This window comes from Penicillium verrucosum (assembly GCF_028828655.1).
Source record: "Penicillium verrucosum strain IBT 35672 chromosome Unknown utg000005l_segment0_segment0, whole genome shotgun sequence".
Taxonomy (NCBI): Eukaryota; Fungi; Ascomycota; class Eurotiomycetes; order Eurotiales; family Aspergillaceae; genus Penicillium; species Penicillium verrucosum.
This window is the reverse complement of record NW_026643214.1, coordinates 128,052-148,720: the sequence shown is the minus strand read 5'-3', so window position 1 is coordinate 148,720 and position 20,669 is coordinate 128,052. Positions and strand designations below refer to the sequence as shown.

Sequence of the window (20,669 nt, the reverse complement as noted above, 5' to 3'; positions counted from 1 at the left end):
ACCTATGTTATATGGTATATGATTTCATTTCTTTAAAAGATCTAGACTCTTTCTTTTATCCATTTTAGTCTTTTTTTCTATATTTTTTGTTTAAACTATTTTAGCTATCCCCAAGACCCTAACTGTGTAGTTCCTTGGTTTTGCCATTGAATCATGTTCTAGCCTTTCTAGCCTTTTTTCTATCAGGTTTTGAACTTGGAACTTTTCTCTTTTCTATTTATTTTTCTCTTTTCTTCTACTATTTAACTATTTTGTCCTTCTTTAAATCTGTTCTTATATTTTCATCTCTCTTTTTCTGTTTTTACTGTGACTTCCTATTGTTCGTGCCTTGTGCCTTGTGACTTGCATAAACGGCTTGCAGCTCTCGGCTAATCCCCCACCGAGCCACTGCGCTCACTCAAGATTCCCTTCATGTCAGGCATCATCAACCCACATCCCAGCCCAAATGAAGAATATGCAGAATACCCTCTTCCAATCATTGACAATCCCGATGATCGTCATAGCCTTGAGCGCGAGACCACTGTCGATGCCACCCAATACGATGTCGGGCTTGAGCCACCCATGCGCCCTCGCAGCCGATCCCATCATCGGGTTCGTTTTCGCTCGATAAGTCTGCGCCGAAATGAAGAAGATGCCCTACATCCCTCATCGGGACCGTTACTGCCGCCCGCAGACCTGAACGAAATCCCCTTATCAGGAACTATCACCCCGCCAGCCCCCACACATTCCCGCCGTGGCTCCGGCCTCGCCAACGTCCACACCCCAAACCAGTTCGGAGAGTCAGAGAAACATGATATCGATAAAATGGACCGGACTACCTCGGCACGCGACCGATTCAGAGCTACAGGCCACATTTTGCGACAGAAAACTCACCGTTTCACTGAACGCCTCGGTCGCCCCCGGATGAGGGCGAGCCGCTTAACGCATCTTACATTCCAGATGATTTTGACAGCGGTATCCCACTCGAGGAGCTGCAGGCCCGTCGCGCGCGCCATGACGCCGATCGAGCCCACGCATTGGAGAGTGGTGAGAATATTATCCACCCGCCCCCGAGCGCCGAGGCTCATCGATTGGTCCGCAACATGACCGTGGTTCAGGATCAGCTGCAGAAGCGGAAACCTCGGGGCGCATATCAGCGGTCCGGACAAACAACCCCCGAGGGCTTGTTCAGCGCCTTTACGCAGCGCAGACGATCCAGTGGACTCAGCGGCGGCGGCGGCATTTTGTCGCAGCTGCTGAAGCTCCAGGCCGCCCAGGGTGGCTACTCTCGCGCGGAAAGTGTCATCACAGATGACTCTGACAGTGACACTCAGGTTTCTTCCGGTATCTCCACGCCGAAGAAGGGTTCCCTATCACCCCTTCTCCCTGCCTCTCTGCCAGCCTCTGGCGCCGCTACCCCGCGCAAGGAGAAGCTCAAATGGTACAAGAAATCGGCCCATCGGTCCACCTCGTCGCTGGTCAATGCCTCCATGAACCTCAGCACGGCCAGTCTGCCGGCTGCAGTGGATGCGGCTCCCGGTGTGCAGAAGAAACGGAAGAAGAGCAAGCGCAAGACCCGTCTGGAGGATGAGATCCGTGTCACTGTTCATATCGCAGAGATCATCGCTCGTCAGCGGTACATCATGCAGCTATGCCGTGCGCTTATGCGATATGGTGCGCCCACCCATCGTCTAGAGGAGTACATGCAAATGACTGCTCGGGTCTTGGACGTTTCGGGCCAATTCTTATATCTGCCCGGTTGCATGGTGATGTCCTTTGATGATCCTATCACGCGCACTGGTGAAGTCAAACTCGTGCGAATGGTGCAAGGAGTCGACCTTGGTCGCCTCGCTGATACGCACAATGTTTACAAGAATGTGGTTCACGACCTTATCGGTGTTGAAGAGGCAACTCAGGAGCTGGACGAGATTATGCAGCGCAAGCCCCGATTCAACAAATGGATCTTAGTCCTGGTGTACGGTCTTGCTAGTGCAACTGTCGGCCCATTCGCTTTCAAGGCGCGACCGATCGATATGCCCATCATCTTCTGTCTCGGTTGTATTGTTGGGCTAATGCAACACGTCCTCGCGCCACGGTCGACCCTGTACTCCAACGTTTTCGAGGTTACTGCTGCTATCGTGACTTCCTTCCTCGCCCGTGCGTTCGGCAGCATTATGGTTACCCGCAATGGTGTATCTGAACCACTTTTCTGCTTCTCCGCTATGGCACAGTCGTCTATCGCTCTCATTCTCCCTGGATTTATGGTTCTTTGTAGCAGTCTGGAACTGCAATCTCACCAAATCATCGCTGGTTCGATCCGTATGGTGTATGCGATCATCTACTCCCTCTTCTTGGGCTATGGTATCACAGTGGGGACTACGATCTACGGGCTGATGGATGGCAATGCGACATCTGCATCCACGTGCTCAGGCCTAGATGTCTACGGGTCGGTTTATGCACGAACATTCCCCTTCGTGGCTATCTACGCTATTTTTCTGGCCATTGTGAACCATGGAAAATGGAAGCAGATGCCCGTTATGGTCTTCATCGCCTTGTCCGGGTACGTCGCCAACTATTTCAGTACCACCAAGCTCGGCCCCCAATCAGAAGTCGCCAACACCGTCGGCGCATTCACTATTGGTGTCCTGGGCAATCTGTACAGTCGGGTCTGGCATGGCCATGCCGCCACCGCCATTCTTCCTGGTATATTTGTGCTGGTCCCCTCTGGCCTCGCCTCTAGTGGCTCTTTGATCGCGGGCATCAAATACGCCGACGAGGTTCGTCAGAACCTCTCAAACAATGGGACCAGTACACCTTCTGGCGCTCTTTCTGAAACCTCAGTTGCCAGTCTTGGTTTCGGCATGATCCAAGTCGCGATCGGTATCACAGTCGGATTATTTATCGCCGCTTTGGTTGTCTACCCATACGGCAAGAAGCGCACTGGTCTGTTCAGCTTCTAGTCATTTATTTGCATTTTTGCACATATTCCTGCTATAGATGTGTCGTGCTTGGGTCTTTTTCTTTTTCTTTTTTTTTTTTCTATATTTCTGCTTATCAGCGTCATTGGGCGTTTGGGATTTACATTTGCATTTCATACACTTGGACGGAGGCGTCATTAAAGCGACATCACTTTTGGACATGTTCAACAACAATACACATTATACAGGATCTATTTAGACAAGATACTAACAACGGTTCATATCTTGGCGCTTTGTTCTAATAGTCAAAATATAGTGAATTCTTCTCACCTCATGTTGCAACTCAATGACACATCGCCACGGGCGTCTCCAAATACCAAGACACTTAACTCAACCTGCAACAGAAGTGACAGAAGACACGACCCAAGATGCGATGAATCCTCCCAATCGACTTCATCGCCTCAGACCACGGCGGCATCGTGGGGAATAGACACAGTATCCATGCAGCCATCACCGACGCCGCAGGCAACCTCCCCCTATGCAGTCGACGACCCATATCAAATGACACTCGCCCGCTCAACAGCAAAACCCACACAGACACTAGCAATTCTCGAAACGGGCGCAGTGGAAAGGTTCTCTACACGTCCTGTTCAGATGCATGTGAAACGTGTTGTGTTAGCCCGTGGTGTAGGGCTTTGATGCACGAATGAAACGGCAGAACCATCCGATTCAATGGATGGAGTTTCGCTTGTTTCCCGTTCCAATTGCACAGCCAGTTGAGAGTGTCTGCGGTCGTGGGGGGGATGGGTCTGATTGGGGTCTTGATGGGTGTAACTTGCTTGCAGTGGAAAGGTTCTCTACACGTCCTGTTCGGATGCATGTGAAACGTGTTGTGTTAGCCCGTGGTGTAGGGCTTTGATGCACGAATGAAACGGCAGAACCATCCGATTCAATGGATGGAGCTTCGCTCGTTTCCCTTTCCAATTGCACAGCCAGTTGATAGTGTCTGCGGTCATGGGGGGAACTTGCCTGCTCCGGCTTTCGAATTGCATTATTTGGCTCGTATGAACGCGAAGTTCGCTGCTGCGGCTGATAACTCGGAGGATGGCTGCTATAGAATTGGCATTTGGCTGTGAGAGCAAGCAAGATGTCCTCGGGCAGAGGGTGCCATCGGGGTTTCAGTGAAGATTGAAGATTGAAGATGGCAATATTGGTGTTTTGCTTGACTGTGGCGGAGAGTTTGGAGCAGCTTAAGATTGGAGGGCCTTAAATGCGTGAAGGGCTCTTTGTCTTTCCCCAGAGGATTTCCAACACGGTCAATGTTCAGACTGGCAATTTCTCGCCTTGTTTCCAAGTACGGGCAGCATGATATAATTTAAAGTAAAGTCGGGATATTACATTAGATGGGCTATTTTATAGGGCATAGACTAATAGACACTCACATCCAAAACTACATAACAGAGACATTGCGCCATGGTTATCCCATCCATTAGTTATACAGAGTAGAAGCCTGGACTAGCGATAATATTCTTTAGGGGCTCTGGTTAAACAATATCAAGGCGCCGTAGCCTCATCAGCTACCCTCGGCCATGCTACTCTTTCCTACAAGTCTCTCACTTATCTCTCACCTATCTCTCACTTGTTCCTCATCTTTCAGTCATGTGGCTCTTGATATTGTTTAATCTAAGTTGAATGGGTTGTTTTTTATACCAGGCAAACAGAATCGTTATTCAGGGGATATGGCTTCTATTGTACATTCTCTTATTGTCACTTGAATTCTCATTATCCTTCTGGTCAATCAGGGAAGGCGTCCTTATTCACTCAATGACATCCTATGCATATTATTTACCTCCATAATAAGCAGAACGGGTATTCAAATCTCCAAGATTGGTGCCTGGGCTATCACTATCACTGTATAAAATCATACCAGATTCCCATCTCACCTTTCATTTACTTTCTATCATGTTCACAACTCTCTTTGCATCCCCATACAAAACAACATGGATGCCAACATGAGTGAGTATGAACAACCCTCACTGGTGAGCCTCCACCCTACTTTCCACTAAGATATGTGCACAAACTGACATACGACAGCCCTCAAACATGAGGAAGAGAAAGCGCTCAGCCGGGCGTGAAACCTGGCGGGTGAGTCCTAACCTTCCCTTCCCTTGAACCAATCTACATTCTATTCAGAAACTGACATGTCTTTCCCATCAAGGCGAGGAAGAAGCGCAAGCCAGCCCTCCGTGACCTTCGCAAGCTGCTGGTCACCTACCACGGCTTGCAGCAGATGCAGCGGGAGTTGAACGAGCAACTCGCCGTCTGCGAACGCCAAATTGCCAAATACAAATTTGGCAGTGCCCAGGGAAGCCCTCGCCGTCGCCGTCGCCGCGGACGTCCGTACGTCTTCCCACACGTACGGTCTCCGCTGTGTGAATTGGTGATGGTCGAGGAAGAGCCAAGGCTGGAGGAGGAGCCAAGGCTGGAGGAGGAGCCAAGGCTGGAGGAACCAAGGGTAGAGGAGGAGCTACCCACGTTCTGGGGGCGTGTGGGAGAATGGTTGTGGAGATGGTGGTGAAGGGTGAAGGGGGAAGGGGGCGGAGGGAGGAAAGGGTGGATCACTTCAGAGGTTGGGTGATTCTCGCTGGCGAGACCCCCGACAGTGAATGAGTATACAGTATCGTGACATTGTGGAGATGACTAGGAAGTCATGTCTTCCTACAGAACCACCAAGGCAACCAGAAGCCCATGTTTGTCTCCATGCCAATCCATACCATTATCTGTCTGATTAGTGGTTGGCTGGTACTCGTGGTAGCTTCTGTTCTTGTCATAGAATTAACCGCCATCCGAACTGTTCAAGGGTTTTTATTTTCAATATAATATTCCAAATATATATCTGGGAAGATATCCAAAAGGATGTACTAGAAAGAGTACTAGAAAGATACAAGGTAGGATAAGATATATACTGGACTGATCAACAATATATATTTCACGGCCACCTTGCTGTACTTAGCTGCCAGCCTTAAAAACTTGACAAAAAAAAGACTAAAGAGTACCTACAAGAGCGAAAATAGTTAGACAAAAACTGAATCCTATAGAATATCATTTTTGCAAGTAAAAACGAAGTTATTAAAATAATAAAAGAAAAACAAAAAATAGTTTCCCTGGGAATCGAACCCAGAACCTTTCCGGAACACTTGCTAAGGGGCAATTGTTAACGGAAAATCATAACCGCTAGACCAGGAAACTGTTAGATGAAAGATAATCCAGTTTAATGCATCATGAACAAAAAGGACAACTCATTTTGGAATGATATTGGCCACCATAAGAAAGAATACCCAATTTAATGGGGGTAAATGGCAACTAAGAGAAGACAGAGCACAAAGCATGCTAAATATGTTGCTAGAATGTACCATGAATAAAAACAAAGCTACTAATCAAATATCATACATTCTGTAGGGAGCCTGATAACTAACTATGTGATCATTTCAATGATATGATCTGGCAGTGGTTTGGCTATTTGTTGCATTTGCATTGTTTATATTGTTTGCTCGATGGGAGCGGGAGTGGAGTAACTTATATCCGGGATGCCAAGGCGAGTGGTCTCTCCTTTCCGTGTTGGAATGCTCTTTTTGCTCCAACAAACTGGCAACAATGACATGTCCAATGATATATACAGAAACTTACCCAATCCCCATATTATTAGGTGGCTGTGTGCAGATCGTAAAACAGCAATCGATTGATCTGCGTTGACGTTGTCCAAGTATTCCACACGTTGGACCCGCTATCCAGGTGAAAGGGTCCATGATGTTCTTACAGATGTACCAGCGCTGCTTGAAGCAAACGGAACCCGTGCCAGTGAAATAGTCCAGGAGGCGACATCGAAGATGGGTTCTTGTTGATCGGGTTTTCGGACTTCATCTAGGGATTAACTCGACCACAATCTGGGCTAGTGCGACGAGTGGAAAGTCCGTCCTTCGCATACACCTTCTCGCGTGTATGCTGGCTAGGGTTTGGTCCCCCCAAGAGCATAGCCATTTGGGCCGAGTTGATCAACCATATTAGAAATGGAGGTTTCTGATCAGCCCTAACCTGACATTTTCGGATACATGAAGAAGTCCCATCCTTTTACAGCGTACCGACTAGTTGTATTTGGTTTCTTTCTTTTGGTCTCCGAATTAGAATGTTTTCCATACTAGAATATCAGATTAGTTAATTTATAAGAATTCACGCGTATAGTACTTCGATCGGTATAGCTATTAAGAGAGGTCCTATTAAGAGCGGTCGCGTTAAGTTAAACGCGGTATATTGAAAATACGGGTAGTAAGGGTAATATTGTTAAGTACTTGATTCTTAAAAGGCTATGTTGTAGATAACTAGTAAGATCCTACCCTCTTGCTCTATTAAATCCGGGATCGTATTGGTGGTATGGGGGGTTGTACAATATATGTTGTAGGGTGGCGGCTCGCTTGTCTCTTGAGAAAGGGTCTTGTAGGAAGATCATCGATCCACATTGTTCTTAATATATTCTGTACGGAGTAGTTTAGTCCAATATCCTGCAATCATTTTCACTGTAACCTGATAGTGGAGCAGATTTACCCCTGCTAAGAAAGGTACTAGTGCTGACACACGGCTGAAATTCGGCAAACTGAAACCTCTGACGTGTGTGATTCATGCTCATTCTCAGTTTTTTTTTGACAACACGACTTCCCTGGTCTATGTCTTTACGCCTCATTCTTTTTTAATCAAACGTCAAAAAGGTTCCCACGATGGTGGGAAAGGTAGAAGATAAGTATGTTCAGACGGTGGCTGCCTGATACCTCTTTGTTATTCGTTATTCTCCCGCTGACAGTTTTTTTTTTTTTTTCTGTCAGATTTATTGGCCTCACACTGGCGATATTATCCGCGACAGTAATTGGTTGTGTCACCTTTTCCCCGTTTCGAGATGCTTTTAGACATACTGACCATTCCAATCAGGTTCAAGCTATGTCGTCACTAAGAAGGTTCGGCGCCTGTTCAATATCCCGGGTTTCTTCAATTGCAGCGTATCCCGAATCTGATATGGAAATTACCAGGGTCTTATACAAGCAGCCGAGAAATATGGCTTTACTGGTGATGGATTTGAATACATACGAAGTCCGGTGTGGTGGTGTGGAACGACCATGCGTATGATTATCGGACTGGACGGACATCGCTAGGGGCTAATAGACCATCATTGTAGTGGTGACTGGAGAACTGATGAATACCGCGGCCTATGCATTCGCTCCCGCCGTGCTGGTAACGCCGCTTGGAGCGTTGAGCGTGCTCGTTGGGTGAGTCAGCCCGACTAATGATGGATTTCACCAGTGGACTGTCACGCTAATCACTTATAGTGCCATGATGGGCTCGTATTTCCTCAGGGAAGAGATCAATGTGCTCGGAAAACTCGGGTGTGCTGCCTGTCTTCTAGGCTCAGTGTTGTTGGTGCTCCATGCACCCGGCGACAAGGAAATCGAGACTATTGATGAGATCCTGCATCTGGCAATTCAACCATGTCAGCAACCCTTCCCGGAGTTGGATTATGAACCTACTGACACATCTCTAGTCTTTCTTCTCTACTGTGTTTCCGTTGCAATAATTGCCATTTACATCATCTGGAAAGTCGCGCCGGTCCAGGGGCGAACAAACCCGCTGGTTTATATCTCGATTTGCTCTTCGGTCGGATCCATATCCGTTATGTCGGTCAAGGCGTTTGGGATTGCAGTCAAGCTCACCGCGGGTGGCGACAACCAATTCACCCATGCCTCGACTTATGTCTTCGCGTTGGTCCTGGTAGTGACCACCCTGACTCAGATGAACTACTTGAATAAGGCAATGGGCCAATTCCCTGCATCGCTGTAAGTTTTCTTGTCTATCTCTGATAAGCCAAAGACGATATACTTAACTTTTTGACAGAGTAAACGCGATGTACTATGTTGGTTTTACAACGTGTACCCTCTCCGCCTCCATTATCTTCTACCAAGGACTGAACACTAGCAACTGGACGAGCATCATCTCAATGATATGTGGATTTCTACTCAATTTCACGGGTATCTCCCTCTTGACATTGTCCAAGACTGCGTCTCCCAGTGAAAAGGGTATGGACTCAGTGCGAGGGTTTAACACTCAGTCACTAGAGCTCTCCCACGGACGATACTCGCACGTACGAACAAGTAGCGTGGAAATCGAACAAGCCCTTGGAAGACGGGTTTCCGGAGTCCAACCATGAGTCCGTATAGGAGGGAGAACAAGGGATTATATATACAACCATGCACAGGTACAAACAAAGACAGAGTCAAATCTTCATCCAATGTCCGACATTGTGTAAAAATAGACGATGGTGGAATACCCACGATATGGCGTGACCTGAAATTTACAAATCTTGGTGTTTCCGTATGGGCATTATGCCTAAGTTAGTACTAGTGAGTCGACGCTTTCTAGCTTCTGAAGGGATTCCTCGGGGATGATTCTTATTTATTCATTGACTTTATATTTTTCTGCTAGTTACGAACTCCTGTACATGTACATACAATCAATTCAAATCTACATGTAATGCACATCAAAAACTCCTCTCCCCACAACTCATCACTTTCTTAGTCCAATGACTGCCAAATTACGCGGACTTTTACTATAGTCAAACACTGGTTGAACCCAGCAGTCTTTGACCGAGTCCTGTTCACGAAGGAATTGCCAGCGATCCACAACAATGATAGCCTCGACGAGTTGAGCACTGAACGCCATTAAGCTCCACACAACACTCATACGTTTCCTCGCGTGGAGGTATTGAGTCTCATAGCAGTGAATCTCCTCATCAGTGAGAGTAGCAATATGCTTCTGGATCTGGGAACCATATACCGGGTCTCGACTCATCTTGATCGTCGCAGCACGAATATATGCAGTAAAAGACTTAAAGGCGGCTTTAGGCAATGATCCTATGATAATAGAGTTGGTGCTAGCCTCTGGGGAAGTCCCGTCGGAGAGGACGTCTTCCGGCACAGGCAGCTTAGGAAGAATATTTCGATCAACGAGAATACGCTGGAGAAGAGCACGGAAGAAGTGACGGGTAAAGGATTGTTCACTGTCATTGAAGCCCCAATTGTATGGAGCTTGCACGGCCAGTGCACGAGCTGTGATGTTAAGTTTCACACCTGTCGTTGCTCCGGGGCTTCGGTAATTCTCGTAGTATTTAGACATAGGGAAGCCATGTGGATCGTATGATGTCCCGGTCTCTTCAAGCCGAGGGTGGAGGGATTGAAGAATAGGAAGCTCATGCGTATTTGGACCGAGGCGTTCCGTCAACAGATTGTAGCAACAGCCGATCATAGCGACAGCCACAATTGAAGGATTTACAATCAGGGATCGTAGACCATGGTGGACAAGGTTTCCGCAAGAGTGAAGGGAAACGACCATCAATCGAGCATCGCTCTCTTCTTTCCTTTCCCCATCAGCAGCTCCGAGAGGGGATGGATGGATGATGTGGTCGATAAGGGGCTCTAAGTGGCCATCTTGGATTTCATGCTCAATATAGCTGAGAGTGCCGCGGGTACGGAGCTCTGGCGTGGGTAGCTTTTCTCGTAATGGGCTTTTGGTACGGGATCCGAGTAGCTCGTCAGATTGAAGGGTAATCTTGCCCAGCATCTGGCAAAAAGGAACATCTGAGACATGCGAGCCTTCTATCGTTGGTTGAGGGGTATCCGTCGTTTCAGAAATAGTCACTTCCGTAGTTCCGTTGCAGCCATCGGACGAACTTTTTTCCTTATGGGAATATTGAGCATTCGGGTTCTTTGCCAACTTGGCTCGGATATCCATGCTCTTAGCACCGCTGATGTACTGATGCTTGCGCTCAATTGCAATGATATGCTTGTAGTAAGGCGAGCTGGCCAGTGTGCGTCCAAGATAGTTCTGTCCAGACCCAAAATCCACAATATGAGTGACTGGTTCACCTCGGCGCTTATTGACAGTGTCTGATAGAGATGAGACATGTCGAGAAAAGCATTCAACCTCGTGTACTTTTTTTTCGGTTCATGTGCATAGCAACTTGCTTGGGTAATTCGATCCTCTCCGAAGACGAGATGCACATTTCTCGTTGAAGTGTCAGTTGACGGATGTTGAAAATGTAGTCCAAGAGGCTCTGGGGAGGGAATGCTCCTCCATTCCAAGCACGGCTGCTTTGATCTACAGAAGGCTCGTCGGCGCCTCGTAAGTGGTCAATGTCCTCTCGTAGGAGTAGACGGATGGTGTCTTGAATATCATGCTGTTCGAAGAAGGATATCCAATCTTCTGGCAAAATTGTTGTATAGAGGTCGGGCTCCCGGGTCAGAAAGTCGACCATATGCACACCACCGCACAAATTCATAAAGAGCACCGAGGTAGTGGAGAAGCAGAGGAGGGCCTCCACGTAGGCATCAGGATCCTTCCACGCCCCAGAGATGGGTAGGGGGCGATTGAAAGCCATACAAATAGTGATGGTCAATTGTCTCACCAAAATCTTTATCAGTATTCTTCATGGGAGTTTATTTTTTTTTATCGGCGGGTGCGAAGGGGTAGAGCGGCCAAAGGTCAAATGCCTGATTTTTCAATGTTGATGCCTTATTATGCCTGATTATGCCTTATTTTGGACTGGCAGAAATCAAAATACCTGAATTACTATAACAGAGAGCTTAATAAGCAAAGTATTATCCAAAAGAATGAAGCACCATACAAATCTCCGTATTACCTATTTCTCGGCGTTGAAGCTGTTGCGACCGACCAAATCTAAGGAGGCATCTTATGCGGTCGGCAATAAATTCGAAAAAACTGATGATTTGTAGTTATGGTATGTACATATGTACATAGTATGTAGGAACATTGAAAAGATTCAATTTACAGTACACGATATGGAGCGGTATCAAAAGCGGTCTATAATTCAGGCATGTTAAGGCATCAGGCCTGAGAAATCAGGCATTTAACCTTTGGCCGCTCTGGCCTTTCGCAAGCGGGTCTTGGTGGATCTCATTTAATTTATGTAGCCAATAAGGTACACTTATTTTATCCAATATCTGATATGGTGTAAGTCGAGGTTAGTCAATATCTACTGAACTTCAACTAGGGTACCCTAATACCCATCGGTGACAATCACCGGCCCAATATTAAAGCTTCTCCAGGAATGAGTTTGTCAAGTGTTCCGTCGATGATACGTACGTATATGGCACAAATGATCGACGGTGAGTGTGCTAAATCATGCTTGTGAGTTACGTTAACTAGTTAGTTATTGTATTGGCTCCATTATTAAGCTGCTGCTCAATTAATGCCCCGATATTGAGGTTCTCTAGAAAGTCTGCCATATGGAGTGCACTTCGAATCTGGGATAGAAGACGAGAACTACCCGGGCTTGACCTATGGGACTGTGCTATTATTATATAATACGCTTATTCGCTTGAATTAATTTCATATATGCCAAGAGATTCAGGGTCAATTCCAAAGTTCATCACTGCAATGAAAGGGCTCCCGAGACAGTGCAAGTTTATAGACGGTTAGTGACGTGTGAAGGGACAGCCAGATCTTACAAAACCTCGGCAGTCGAGGTCCCCATGCGTCCCTCCTCAGCAAGTTTCTCCTTGTTCATGGTGTCAACGGTGTCAGATCGGGTCTCGCTGGGGGGAGAGGAGCGTTTCTCCACGATGTTGGTCTCGTCCGAATTCGTCATGTCGGCAGCATCTAAGAATTGTCAGCGTGTATTCATCACAAAAACAATTAATCACGTCAAAATGATGACAAGACCTACCAGGTTGAGGCTCCTTGGGCGGGGGGCAGCAAAAGCCAACAGTGAGGCAGATAATCATAAGAATAATCTCCTCGAGGACACCCATGCAGAGATAGACGGTGGGGTTGGGCTCAAATAGGTTGAACCGCGCCATGGTCGTGTAGTCACCCAAGCAGCCGTAGACGGTGCGCACCATGAGCAGTGGCGCACAGGCGTAGACTGAGTACAGGATGATCTTCTCGTTGCGAGGCATCTGGTTGCGGTAGATGGTCAGGTACCCCAGAATGGCCAGCAGGAGACCCAAGCAGCCGACGAACATGCCCAATGCGGCTTGGAGCATGGGGGGGATGGTGTAGCTGTCGAGGGCCTTGATAGCGCCGGCGATACCAAGGGCCAGCCCGACCAAGCTGACGAGGCTGACAAAGATGAAGATCCATTTGGAGAGCTTGTTGACCGAGGCGTTTCTGAACAAGACATGTCTACGTCAGTCTCGAGTCACGCGTAGGTGGATAAAAGGTTGCGACTTACACTCTTTGCAGCAAACCCACGGCCGCCAGTGTTAGGGGAGCGATGCCCAACAAGTCACATGTAATTTTTGTGGTGACAACATTGATCGAGTCGTGAGAGATGGTGATGAGCTGACATACAGCGCCAGCGATTCGGAGACAGGCGAGGATAATGAGGAATCTCCAACATGATGCCACGGCCTTCATTCCTTGCTGGTAACACAAAAGAATGGCGAGGAAGAGGGAGGGCACGAAGACGATGAGCTGCAACACCGCGATACCATCTTCATAACTAAAAGTCATCTTGGATCGAGAGGGTCCGGAGCGGCAAATTTATCAGATAAGTGTCTTGCTGATGGCGGATTGATGGGCAATCTAGATTACAAGGTCAGGGCAGGGAGGGATTGAAGGCCCTGGAAAACCGGTACAATCTAATGAAACAAATATGAAGGATAGGGCGAGAATTGGGAATTCATTCCAACACCAGCTCTTGCCTTGGAGAAAACGATACGAGGATAATAAATGGAAACGTCCAGGGGTAAAATAAGAGAGCGGCCACCTGTGATGGAACAGGCAGCAAGTTTACGATGAAAGTATTGCCATGGGTTCGGGCTGTGTGCACTTGGACACAAAGACGAACGAGTGATTCAAAGACAACTTGATGATTTTTCGGGCATCTCCATGTTGGGAACAACTAGCTAACATCGAGCATACCCGATTAGGAATGGGGGTGATGATAAGTGGATAAGGTGGATAAGGTGGATAAGGTGATAAGGTGATAAGGTCTAAGCCTTTGAGATCTCCTTGGCGGGTAACTCGATGTGGTAGCCTTATCTTTTTGCGCTATTCCGTTTTGGTCACCCGTTTGGTTCCTTTTGCCGAACTCCGAATTGTCCCTTTTGGGTATCATTTCCCCCCCAAGACTTGCCATCGACTAACCTCACTAGCTTACTCACTAGCTATCCACTAACCACCGTCCATTAGTGAGATTGATCGACGCAACCACCATCCTACTAGAAACACGTGCAAGGTCACTCTCCTTCCTTTGAACAGCCTATTATCTATCTTACTAGTGTCAACTGCCATCTCCGTTATCCACCCTACTTTCTCGTTTCCCAGCGGGAACTAGCACTCTTCAAGATCGTTACTACATGCAGACAATGTCAGTCCGGAGGATCATGACTTACCGTTTGGTTTCTACTTGTAGCAATCCCCCCCAGCGGAGATCCGGGCGACAATCTAGCCAGGAACACTGCTGACAACGGGATGGCATTCCCTTTATATAAAAGACAACAAGATGGGATGTCTGCTTTGTGGGGATGAACATGTTTTGAAGATACATCATCTCGGCCTTCCATCGCCCTGGCCTTCTCATTCTTTACACATTTAGCCGGCTTTTGTTTTCCTTTTACCACCAAAGAAAAAACAAAAACAAAAGACCAATCTATCACAATGGCCGAGAGCGAGCAGCGCCAGCTCGCATATTGGCTGGAGCAGCTCGAGGGAAGCCAGCCCGCCGAGCTGCTCTGTGACAAGCCCCGGCCGGCCATCTCCTCTGGCAAGGCGCAGATCCACCACTTCGCCCTCGATGACCAGCTTTACCAGGAGATCCAGGTCTTCTGCCAGGCATACGAGGCCACTCCCTTTGTGGTGCTCCTCGCCGCTTTCAGGGCGACGCACTACCGCCTCACCGGTGTTGAGGATGCCACCATTGGTACACCCATCCCCAGCAACACCAACCTCCTATGTGTTCGCACCACCGTCGAGCCAGAGGACTCGTTCCATGCTCTCGTCCAGCGCGTGCAGCAAACTAACAGAGCGGCCTCTAGCAACCAGGATGTGGCCTTCCAGAAGATCTTCTCGGAGCTGCGTCCCGGCGCCGCCGACAGGTCCCGTAACCCGCTCGTTCAGACGATATTTGCAGTTCACTCGTCGGAAGATGCCAATAGCCCACGGCTCGACAGTGTGACGATAGCCACGTCCAAGTTTGATATTGAATTCCATCTCATCCAGGAGGCTCAGCGCATGAGCGGTCACATCATCTTCTCGGATGATCTGTTTGAAGCTTCGTCCATCCGCTTCGTCGAGTCCGTCTTCATTGAGGTCCTCGGCCGTGGCCTCAAGACACCCGAGGCCCTCGTCTCGACACTGCCTCTCACCCAGGGTCTCTCAACATTGGCCGATATGGGCCTCATAGATGTTGCGCGCACCGATTACCCGCGCGACTCCAGCGTCGTCGACCTCTTCCGTAGACAGGTCTCTCTCAGCCCCAACGCCGTTGCCGTCAAGAACGCATACTCGTCTTCTCAGCTCACGTACGCGGAGCTGGACCGGCAATCGGATCAGCTCGCCCACTGGCTGGTACAGCGCGGGCTCGCCCCAGAAACCATGGTCGCGGTGCTGGCGCCGCGGTCGTGCGAGACAATCGTGGCCCTTTTGGCCATTCTCAAGGCCAATATGGCCTATTTGCCTCTCGACGTCAACGTTCCCGTTGGCCGCCTCGAGACAATCCTCTCCACTATCCAGGGAGACAAGCTCGTCCTTCTCGGCACCGGCGTCACGCCTCCCGCCCTGCAGCTCAAAGACGTGAGCTTCCGTCACGTCGCCCAGGTCTTGGACGAGCAAGGCCAGCTCTTCGCTGGCGCTCTGCCGATGCCAACGGCTTCTAGCCTCGCGTACGTCATGTTCACATCCGGGTCAACGGGCAAGCCCAAGGGTGTCCAAGTGGAGCACCGCGGCATCGTGCGCCTGGTGCGCGAGACCAACGTGGCCTCCAAGACGCAGTCAAGTGGCAACATTGCGCACGTTGCCAACCTGGCCTTTGACATCGCGACGTGGGAAATCTACGCCGCGCTGCTCAACGGCGGCACGATCGTCTGCATCGACTACATGACGGTCGTCGACCCGGTCACTCTGGGACGGGTGTTGCATCGCGAGGCCGTGCGGTCCTGCTTGCTCACGCCTGCTCTCCTGAAGCAGTGCCTTGCCAGCGCGCCATCTGCTCTCTCCGGCCTGGAACTACTCTTTGCTGCCGGAGACCGCCTCGACCCACGCGATGCTGCCCAGGCCAAGGGCATCATCAAGGGTGACCTCGTCAACGCTTACGGTCCTACCGAGAACACCACTTTCAGCACCATCTACAAGGTCTCGGCCAATGAGAAGTGTGTCAACGGCATGCCCATCGGCGTAGCCATAAGCAACTCGGGCGCCTTCACCATGGACCCGGAGCAGCGCCTCGTGCCTCCTGGCGTCATGGGTGAGCTCATCGTCACTGGCGACGGTCTCGCCCGTGGATACACCAACGCGGAGCTCAACAAGAACCGCTTCGTACATGTGACCATCAACGGAGAGTCTGTCCGCGCCTACCGCACCGGTGACAGAGTGCGCCAGCGCCCTTCGGACGGCATGATCGAGTTCTTTGGCCGTATGGACCTCCAGGTCAAGATCCGTGGTCACCGCGTTGAGCTGCCCGAGATCGAGCATGCTCTTCTGCGCAGCGAATCTGTCAGCGACGCCGTGACTCTGGTACACCAACCTGAGGGCGAATCGGCGGAGCTTGTTGGCTTTGTCACTGTTCAAGGTGATATCGCGGATGTCGCTGCTCAGCGGGACTCTCAGGACCAGAAGGACGCCGACGACGACGGCCGACTCGAGAACCAGGTCGAATCTTGGAGGGATCTATTCGAGAATGGCACCTATGCCGACATCAACACAATCGACACCACCAAGGTCGGCAGAGACTTTATGGGTTGGAAGTCCATGTACGACGGCGAGCTCATCAACACCGCCGAGATGAACGAGTGGCTGGATGACACCATACACCACATGAACCGCAATGGCGGACAGCCACGCAATGTCCTAGAGGTCGGAACCGGTACGGGTATGATCTTGTTTAATCTTATCGACAACCTTAACAGCTATGTCGGGCTTGACCCGTCTGCGTCTGCCGCTGCTTTCGTCAACAAGATGGCCCAAGCAAGGCCTGCCCTGGCTGACAAGGTCGACGTGCGCGTTGGCACTGCCATCGATGCCGACTCCCTGGGCGAGCTTAATCACCCCGACATGGTGGTGATTAACTCGGTGGCACAGTACTTCCCCACGCGAGAGTACATCTCCTCCGTAGTGGACAAGTTGCTGGCCATTGACGGCGTGGAGCGCATCTACTTTGGCGACATGCGGTCCTGGGCCATCTACCGCGACTTCTGTACTACCAGGGCCCTGCACCAACTAGGCTCCTCTGCCACCAAGGAAGCAGTGCGACACGAGCTGGCGGAGAAAGCTAAGGAGGAGGAGGAGTTCCTCGCCGACCCGGCCTTTTTCACCAACTTGATGAGCCGCCTGCCAGAGGTTGTCGAGCACGTCGAGATTCTTCCCAAGCGCATGAAGGCCACCAACGAGCTGAGCTGCTACCGCTTCGCGGCCGTCATCCACAAGCGCCAGGCCGCTCAGCCCAAGACTATCCAGGAGATCACCGAGGGCGCCTGGGTCGATTTCAAGGTCAAGCAGCTGGATCGTGCTGGCTTGTTAGGCCTCCTACGGGCGTCCTCGGCCGCCTCCACAGTTGCCGTGAGCAACGTGCCCTACAGCAAGACCATTCTCGAGCGCCACATCGTCGACTCGCTTGACGACGAGACCGAGGAGGGAGCCGACTGGTTGGTGTCACAGCGTGAGGCTGCCGAGCGCTGCCCAGCCCTGTCGGCTCTGGACTTGGCTGAGCTGGCTGAACAGGCTGGCTTCAAAGTCGAGCTGAGCTGGGCGCGCCAGCATTCCCTTCGTGGCGGCATGGACGCTGTCTTCCACCGCGTCGAGGGTCTACGCCCCTTGTTCCACTTCCCGACTGAACACGAGGGCCGGTCCAAAGAGTCGCTGACCAACAGTCCCCTGCGCCGTCAAGAGGCCCAGGTGATCGAGGCTCTGCTCAAGACAGCGCTGCAGGCCTCGCTGCCCAAGTACATGATCCCTGCACGTATCGCCGTGCTGGACAAGATGCCCATCAACGCCAACGGCAAGGTGGACCGCAAGCAGTTGGCAAGACGAGCGAGCGTGCTCGCCAAGGCGACCAAGGGCTCTCGCCAGATCGTGGAGCCGCGCACAGACCTGGAGCGTGCCGTGTGCGAGGAGCTCTCCAGTGTGCTCAACGTCGATGCCGTTGGCGTCACCGACAACTTCTTCGACCTTGGCGGCCACTCGCTGATGGCCCCGCGTGTTGCCGCGCGTATCAATCAGCGCCTGAATGCAACTATCCTCCTTCGTGACGTGTTCGCTCACCCTGTGGTTGCTGACCTGGCCAAGAAGGTTGGCGAGTCGCTGGGCAATTCGTCCCAGGACAAGCTGGACCAGGACTCCGGCGATGACGAGTCCATTGAGATCGAGGACGAGGAGGAGCTGCTGAGCATGTCGCTGGCCACCAAGCTGCGACACTTCAACTCTGTTGCCCGTCCGCAGTGCGTCAAGTCGCTAGGCATGGCCGGCGAGGACATCGAGGAGATTTTGCCCGCCACCGGTGTCCAGACCCGCATGCTCGTCTTCGTCGAAGAGGCCGAGGAGATGAACATCACCAAGCCCTGCATCGAGCACTTTGTTTACCACGTGCCCGACGAGCTCGACCCCGCCCGCCTTGAGCAGGCCATCGTCGACGTCACCAAGCGGCACGACGCCTTCCGCACCGTCTGGGTGCAGGTCGAGCACCCCCTGAGCCCCTACGCCCAGTGCATCCTCAACCCTGCGCACCCCCGTGCCCAGCTGCCCATGGTCCACAGCGTCGTGCATGAGTACGACACCAGCCCGGATAGCCTCTGGGAGCAGACCATCGGCAGCGCCCAACGCACCGCCGAGGAGTACATCCGCCTGGACCGCGTCGGTGCCGTTGTACAGGTCGTGCACTCGGCCGACAACAAGCACCACGTCCTCATTTTCTCCCTCTTCCATCTCATCTACGACGGTGTGAGTCTCGACTTCCTGCGCCGCTCATTCGCCCAGGCATACGAGGGCGTTCCTCCCAGCAACCTGCCAGCGGTCGGCATGCGCCTCCCCGTCGAGGAGCACTACGGGACCGACTGGCTTGCCACTAGCATGTACTGGATGAAGCGTCTGGCGGGTGTGGCCCCCTTTAAGGCTGGCCAGACGGTGCTCAAGGGTGCGGTTCCCGGAAAGTTCACGTCGATCCTCACCACCCAGGACACCGCCTGCGAGATCCTCGAGTCCTCCATCAGCTTGAACGAGCTCTTCTCCCTCAGCAAGACCAAGTTCCCCTCGCCCATGGCCATTGTTCAGGGTGCCTGGGCCATGACACTAGCGCAGACTCTCGTCAAGGCCAATAACGCTGGCCAGGAGCCTTCCGCGGCCAACCTCGACGTGCAATTTGGCAGCGTCTTCCACGGCCGTCATAGCCCCGAGGCCCTCCGCTGCGTGGCCCTGATGCTAGACGTCTTCCCCACACGCATCGTCTTCTCGGACGCGTACAAGAGTGAGGAGAAAGGCGGACCTAAGAAGCGCACGCACCGCGAGATCTGCCAGGAGCTGTTCACGCAGTACGTCGACTCCATGGCGTACTCGGAGATGCCCTGTCCCACCATCGACTTTGCCAAGCTGACGCGTCGCTTCGACAACACTATCATCCTGCAGGCCTACCCCAAGGACGAGGTCGATGTCGACGCCAGCGGACTACCCAAGACCAGCATGGAGACCTTGCCCGGGTTCACCCGCGAGGAGAACCTGCAGGCTCCCTGGAAGGAGACCAACCACGGCTACCCGATCTTGGTGGAACTCTGGCCTGGGCGCGACAGCGAAGACGAGAAGTTCCGCCTACGCTGCACGTACAACAGACGCTGGCCGGGCTACGAGTTCATGACGCAGGAGTGGGCTCAGGGCTTGCTGCTGACCCTGAACCACGCGCTCGATCAGATTTTGCACAACCCTGATGGAGAGTTTGACCCTGTGAGACTTGTCGAGACAATACAACAGTAGATATTTATAATGAGTGGTGAACTGGGATTATTCTATCCCGTAAAAATCCTGTATATGATTTGGAAATTTGGTTAGATGTTTGGCTTGGATGTTTGGCTTTTGGGACCCACTGTGATGACACATGTATCCACGTACATGCCAAGCGCCCCACTAGATAGGCATTTTTCACCAGATAACCCAATCTACAATTTATGTATCTTTTGTAGGACTTACCTATACAAAAGGTACCTAGGCATAACATACATTTTTTCAGCCCTCAAACTGGGTAGGGAAGATATAAGAAGACATATATAGTCTAAAGAATGTCTATATTATTTAACCAAATTTTGACAAGAATATTAAGTATACTAAAATAAAGGAAGTACCTGGTCATACAAAAGACACATAAATTGTAGATTGGGTTATCTGGTGGGGCGCACCAATACCAATGGACCTGGTATTGCTTGGCACGGCTACTATGCCTCTTTTGTCAACCGTAAATTACGGCGCAGTCTTCAGATGCCAATACGTAGTACGTACTCATGGTATTTGGTGAGGCGC

The 20,669-nt window shown here is 50.8% G+C and overlaps 6 protein-coding genes across 6 annotated transcripts; 4 read left to right on the top strand and 2 right to left on the bottom strand.

The window, feature by feature from the left end:
- Positions 1-411: 411 nt before the first annotated feature.
- N7516_010898 (threonine/serine exporter family protein) lies at positions 412-2,939 on the top strand (the record flags this gene model as incomplete). The annotated part of the gene is made up of 2 exons (XM_057223616.1): positions 412-892; positions 940-2,939. The coding sequence occupies 2 exons, from the start codon at positions 412-414 to the stop codon at positions 2,937-2,939; spliced, it is 2,481 nt and encodes an 826-aa protein (XP_057068756.1).
- A 1,958-nt stretch (positions 2,940-4,897) lies between these two features.
- On the top strand, positions 4,898-5,475 carry N7516_010897 (uncharacterized protein; the record flags this gene model as incomplete). Its single annotated transcript, XM_057223615.1, has 3 exons — positions 4,898-4,936; positions 4,992-5,042; positions 5,116-5,475. 3 exons carry the CDS (start codon positions 4,898-4,900, stop codon positions 5,473-5,475), a joined length of 450 nt encoding a protein of 149 aa, XP_057068755.1.
- A 2,584-nt stretch (positions 5,476-8,059) lies between these two features.
- N7516_010896 (uncharacterized protein) lies at positions 8,060-9,144 on the top strand (the record flags this gene model as incomplete). The annotated part of the gene is made up of 4 exons (XM_057223614.1): positions 8,060-8,063; positions 8,119-8,209; positions 8,270-8,773; positions 8,832-9,144. 4 exons carry the CDS (start codon positions 8,060-8,062, stop codon positions 9,142-9,144), a joined length of 912 nt encoding a protein of 303 aa, XP_057068754.1.
- Positions 9,145-9,500: 356 nt separating this feature from the next.
- N7516_010895 (uncharacterized protein) lies at positions 9,501-11,370 on the bottom strand (the record flags this gene model as incomplete). Its single annotated transcript, XM_057223613.1, has 2 exons — positions 9,501-10,879; positions 10,926-11,370. 2 exons carry the CDS (start codon positions 11,368-11,370, stop codon positions 9,501-9,503), a joined length of 1,824 nt encoding a protein of 607 aa, XP_057068753.1.
- Positions 11,371-12,456: 1,086 nt separating this feature from the next.
- N7516_010894 (uncharacterized protein) lies at positions 12,457-13,466 on the bottom strand (the record flags this gene model as incomplete). The annotated part of the gene is made up of 3 exons (XM_057223612.1): positions 12,457-12,611; positions 12,679-13,121; positions 13,186-13,466. 3 exons carry the CDS (start codon positions 13,464-13,466, stop codon positions 12,457-12,459), a joined length of 879 nt encoding a protein of 292 aa, XP_057068752.1.
- A 1,149-nt stretch (positions 13,467-14,615) lies between these two features.
- On the top strand, positions 14,616-20,129 carry N7516_010893 (uncharacterized protein; the record flags this gene model as incomplete). Its single annotated transcript, XM_057223611.1, has 1 exon — positions 14,616-20,129. One exon carries the CDS (start codon positions 14,616-14,618, stop codon positions 20,127-20,129), a length of 5,514 nt encoding a protein of 1,837 aa, XP_057068751.1.
- Positions 20,130-20,669: the final 540 nt, after the last annotated feature.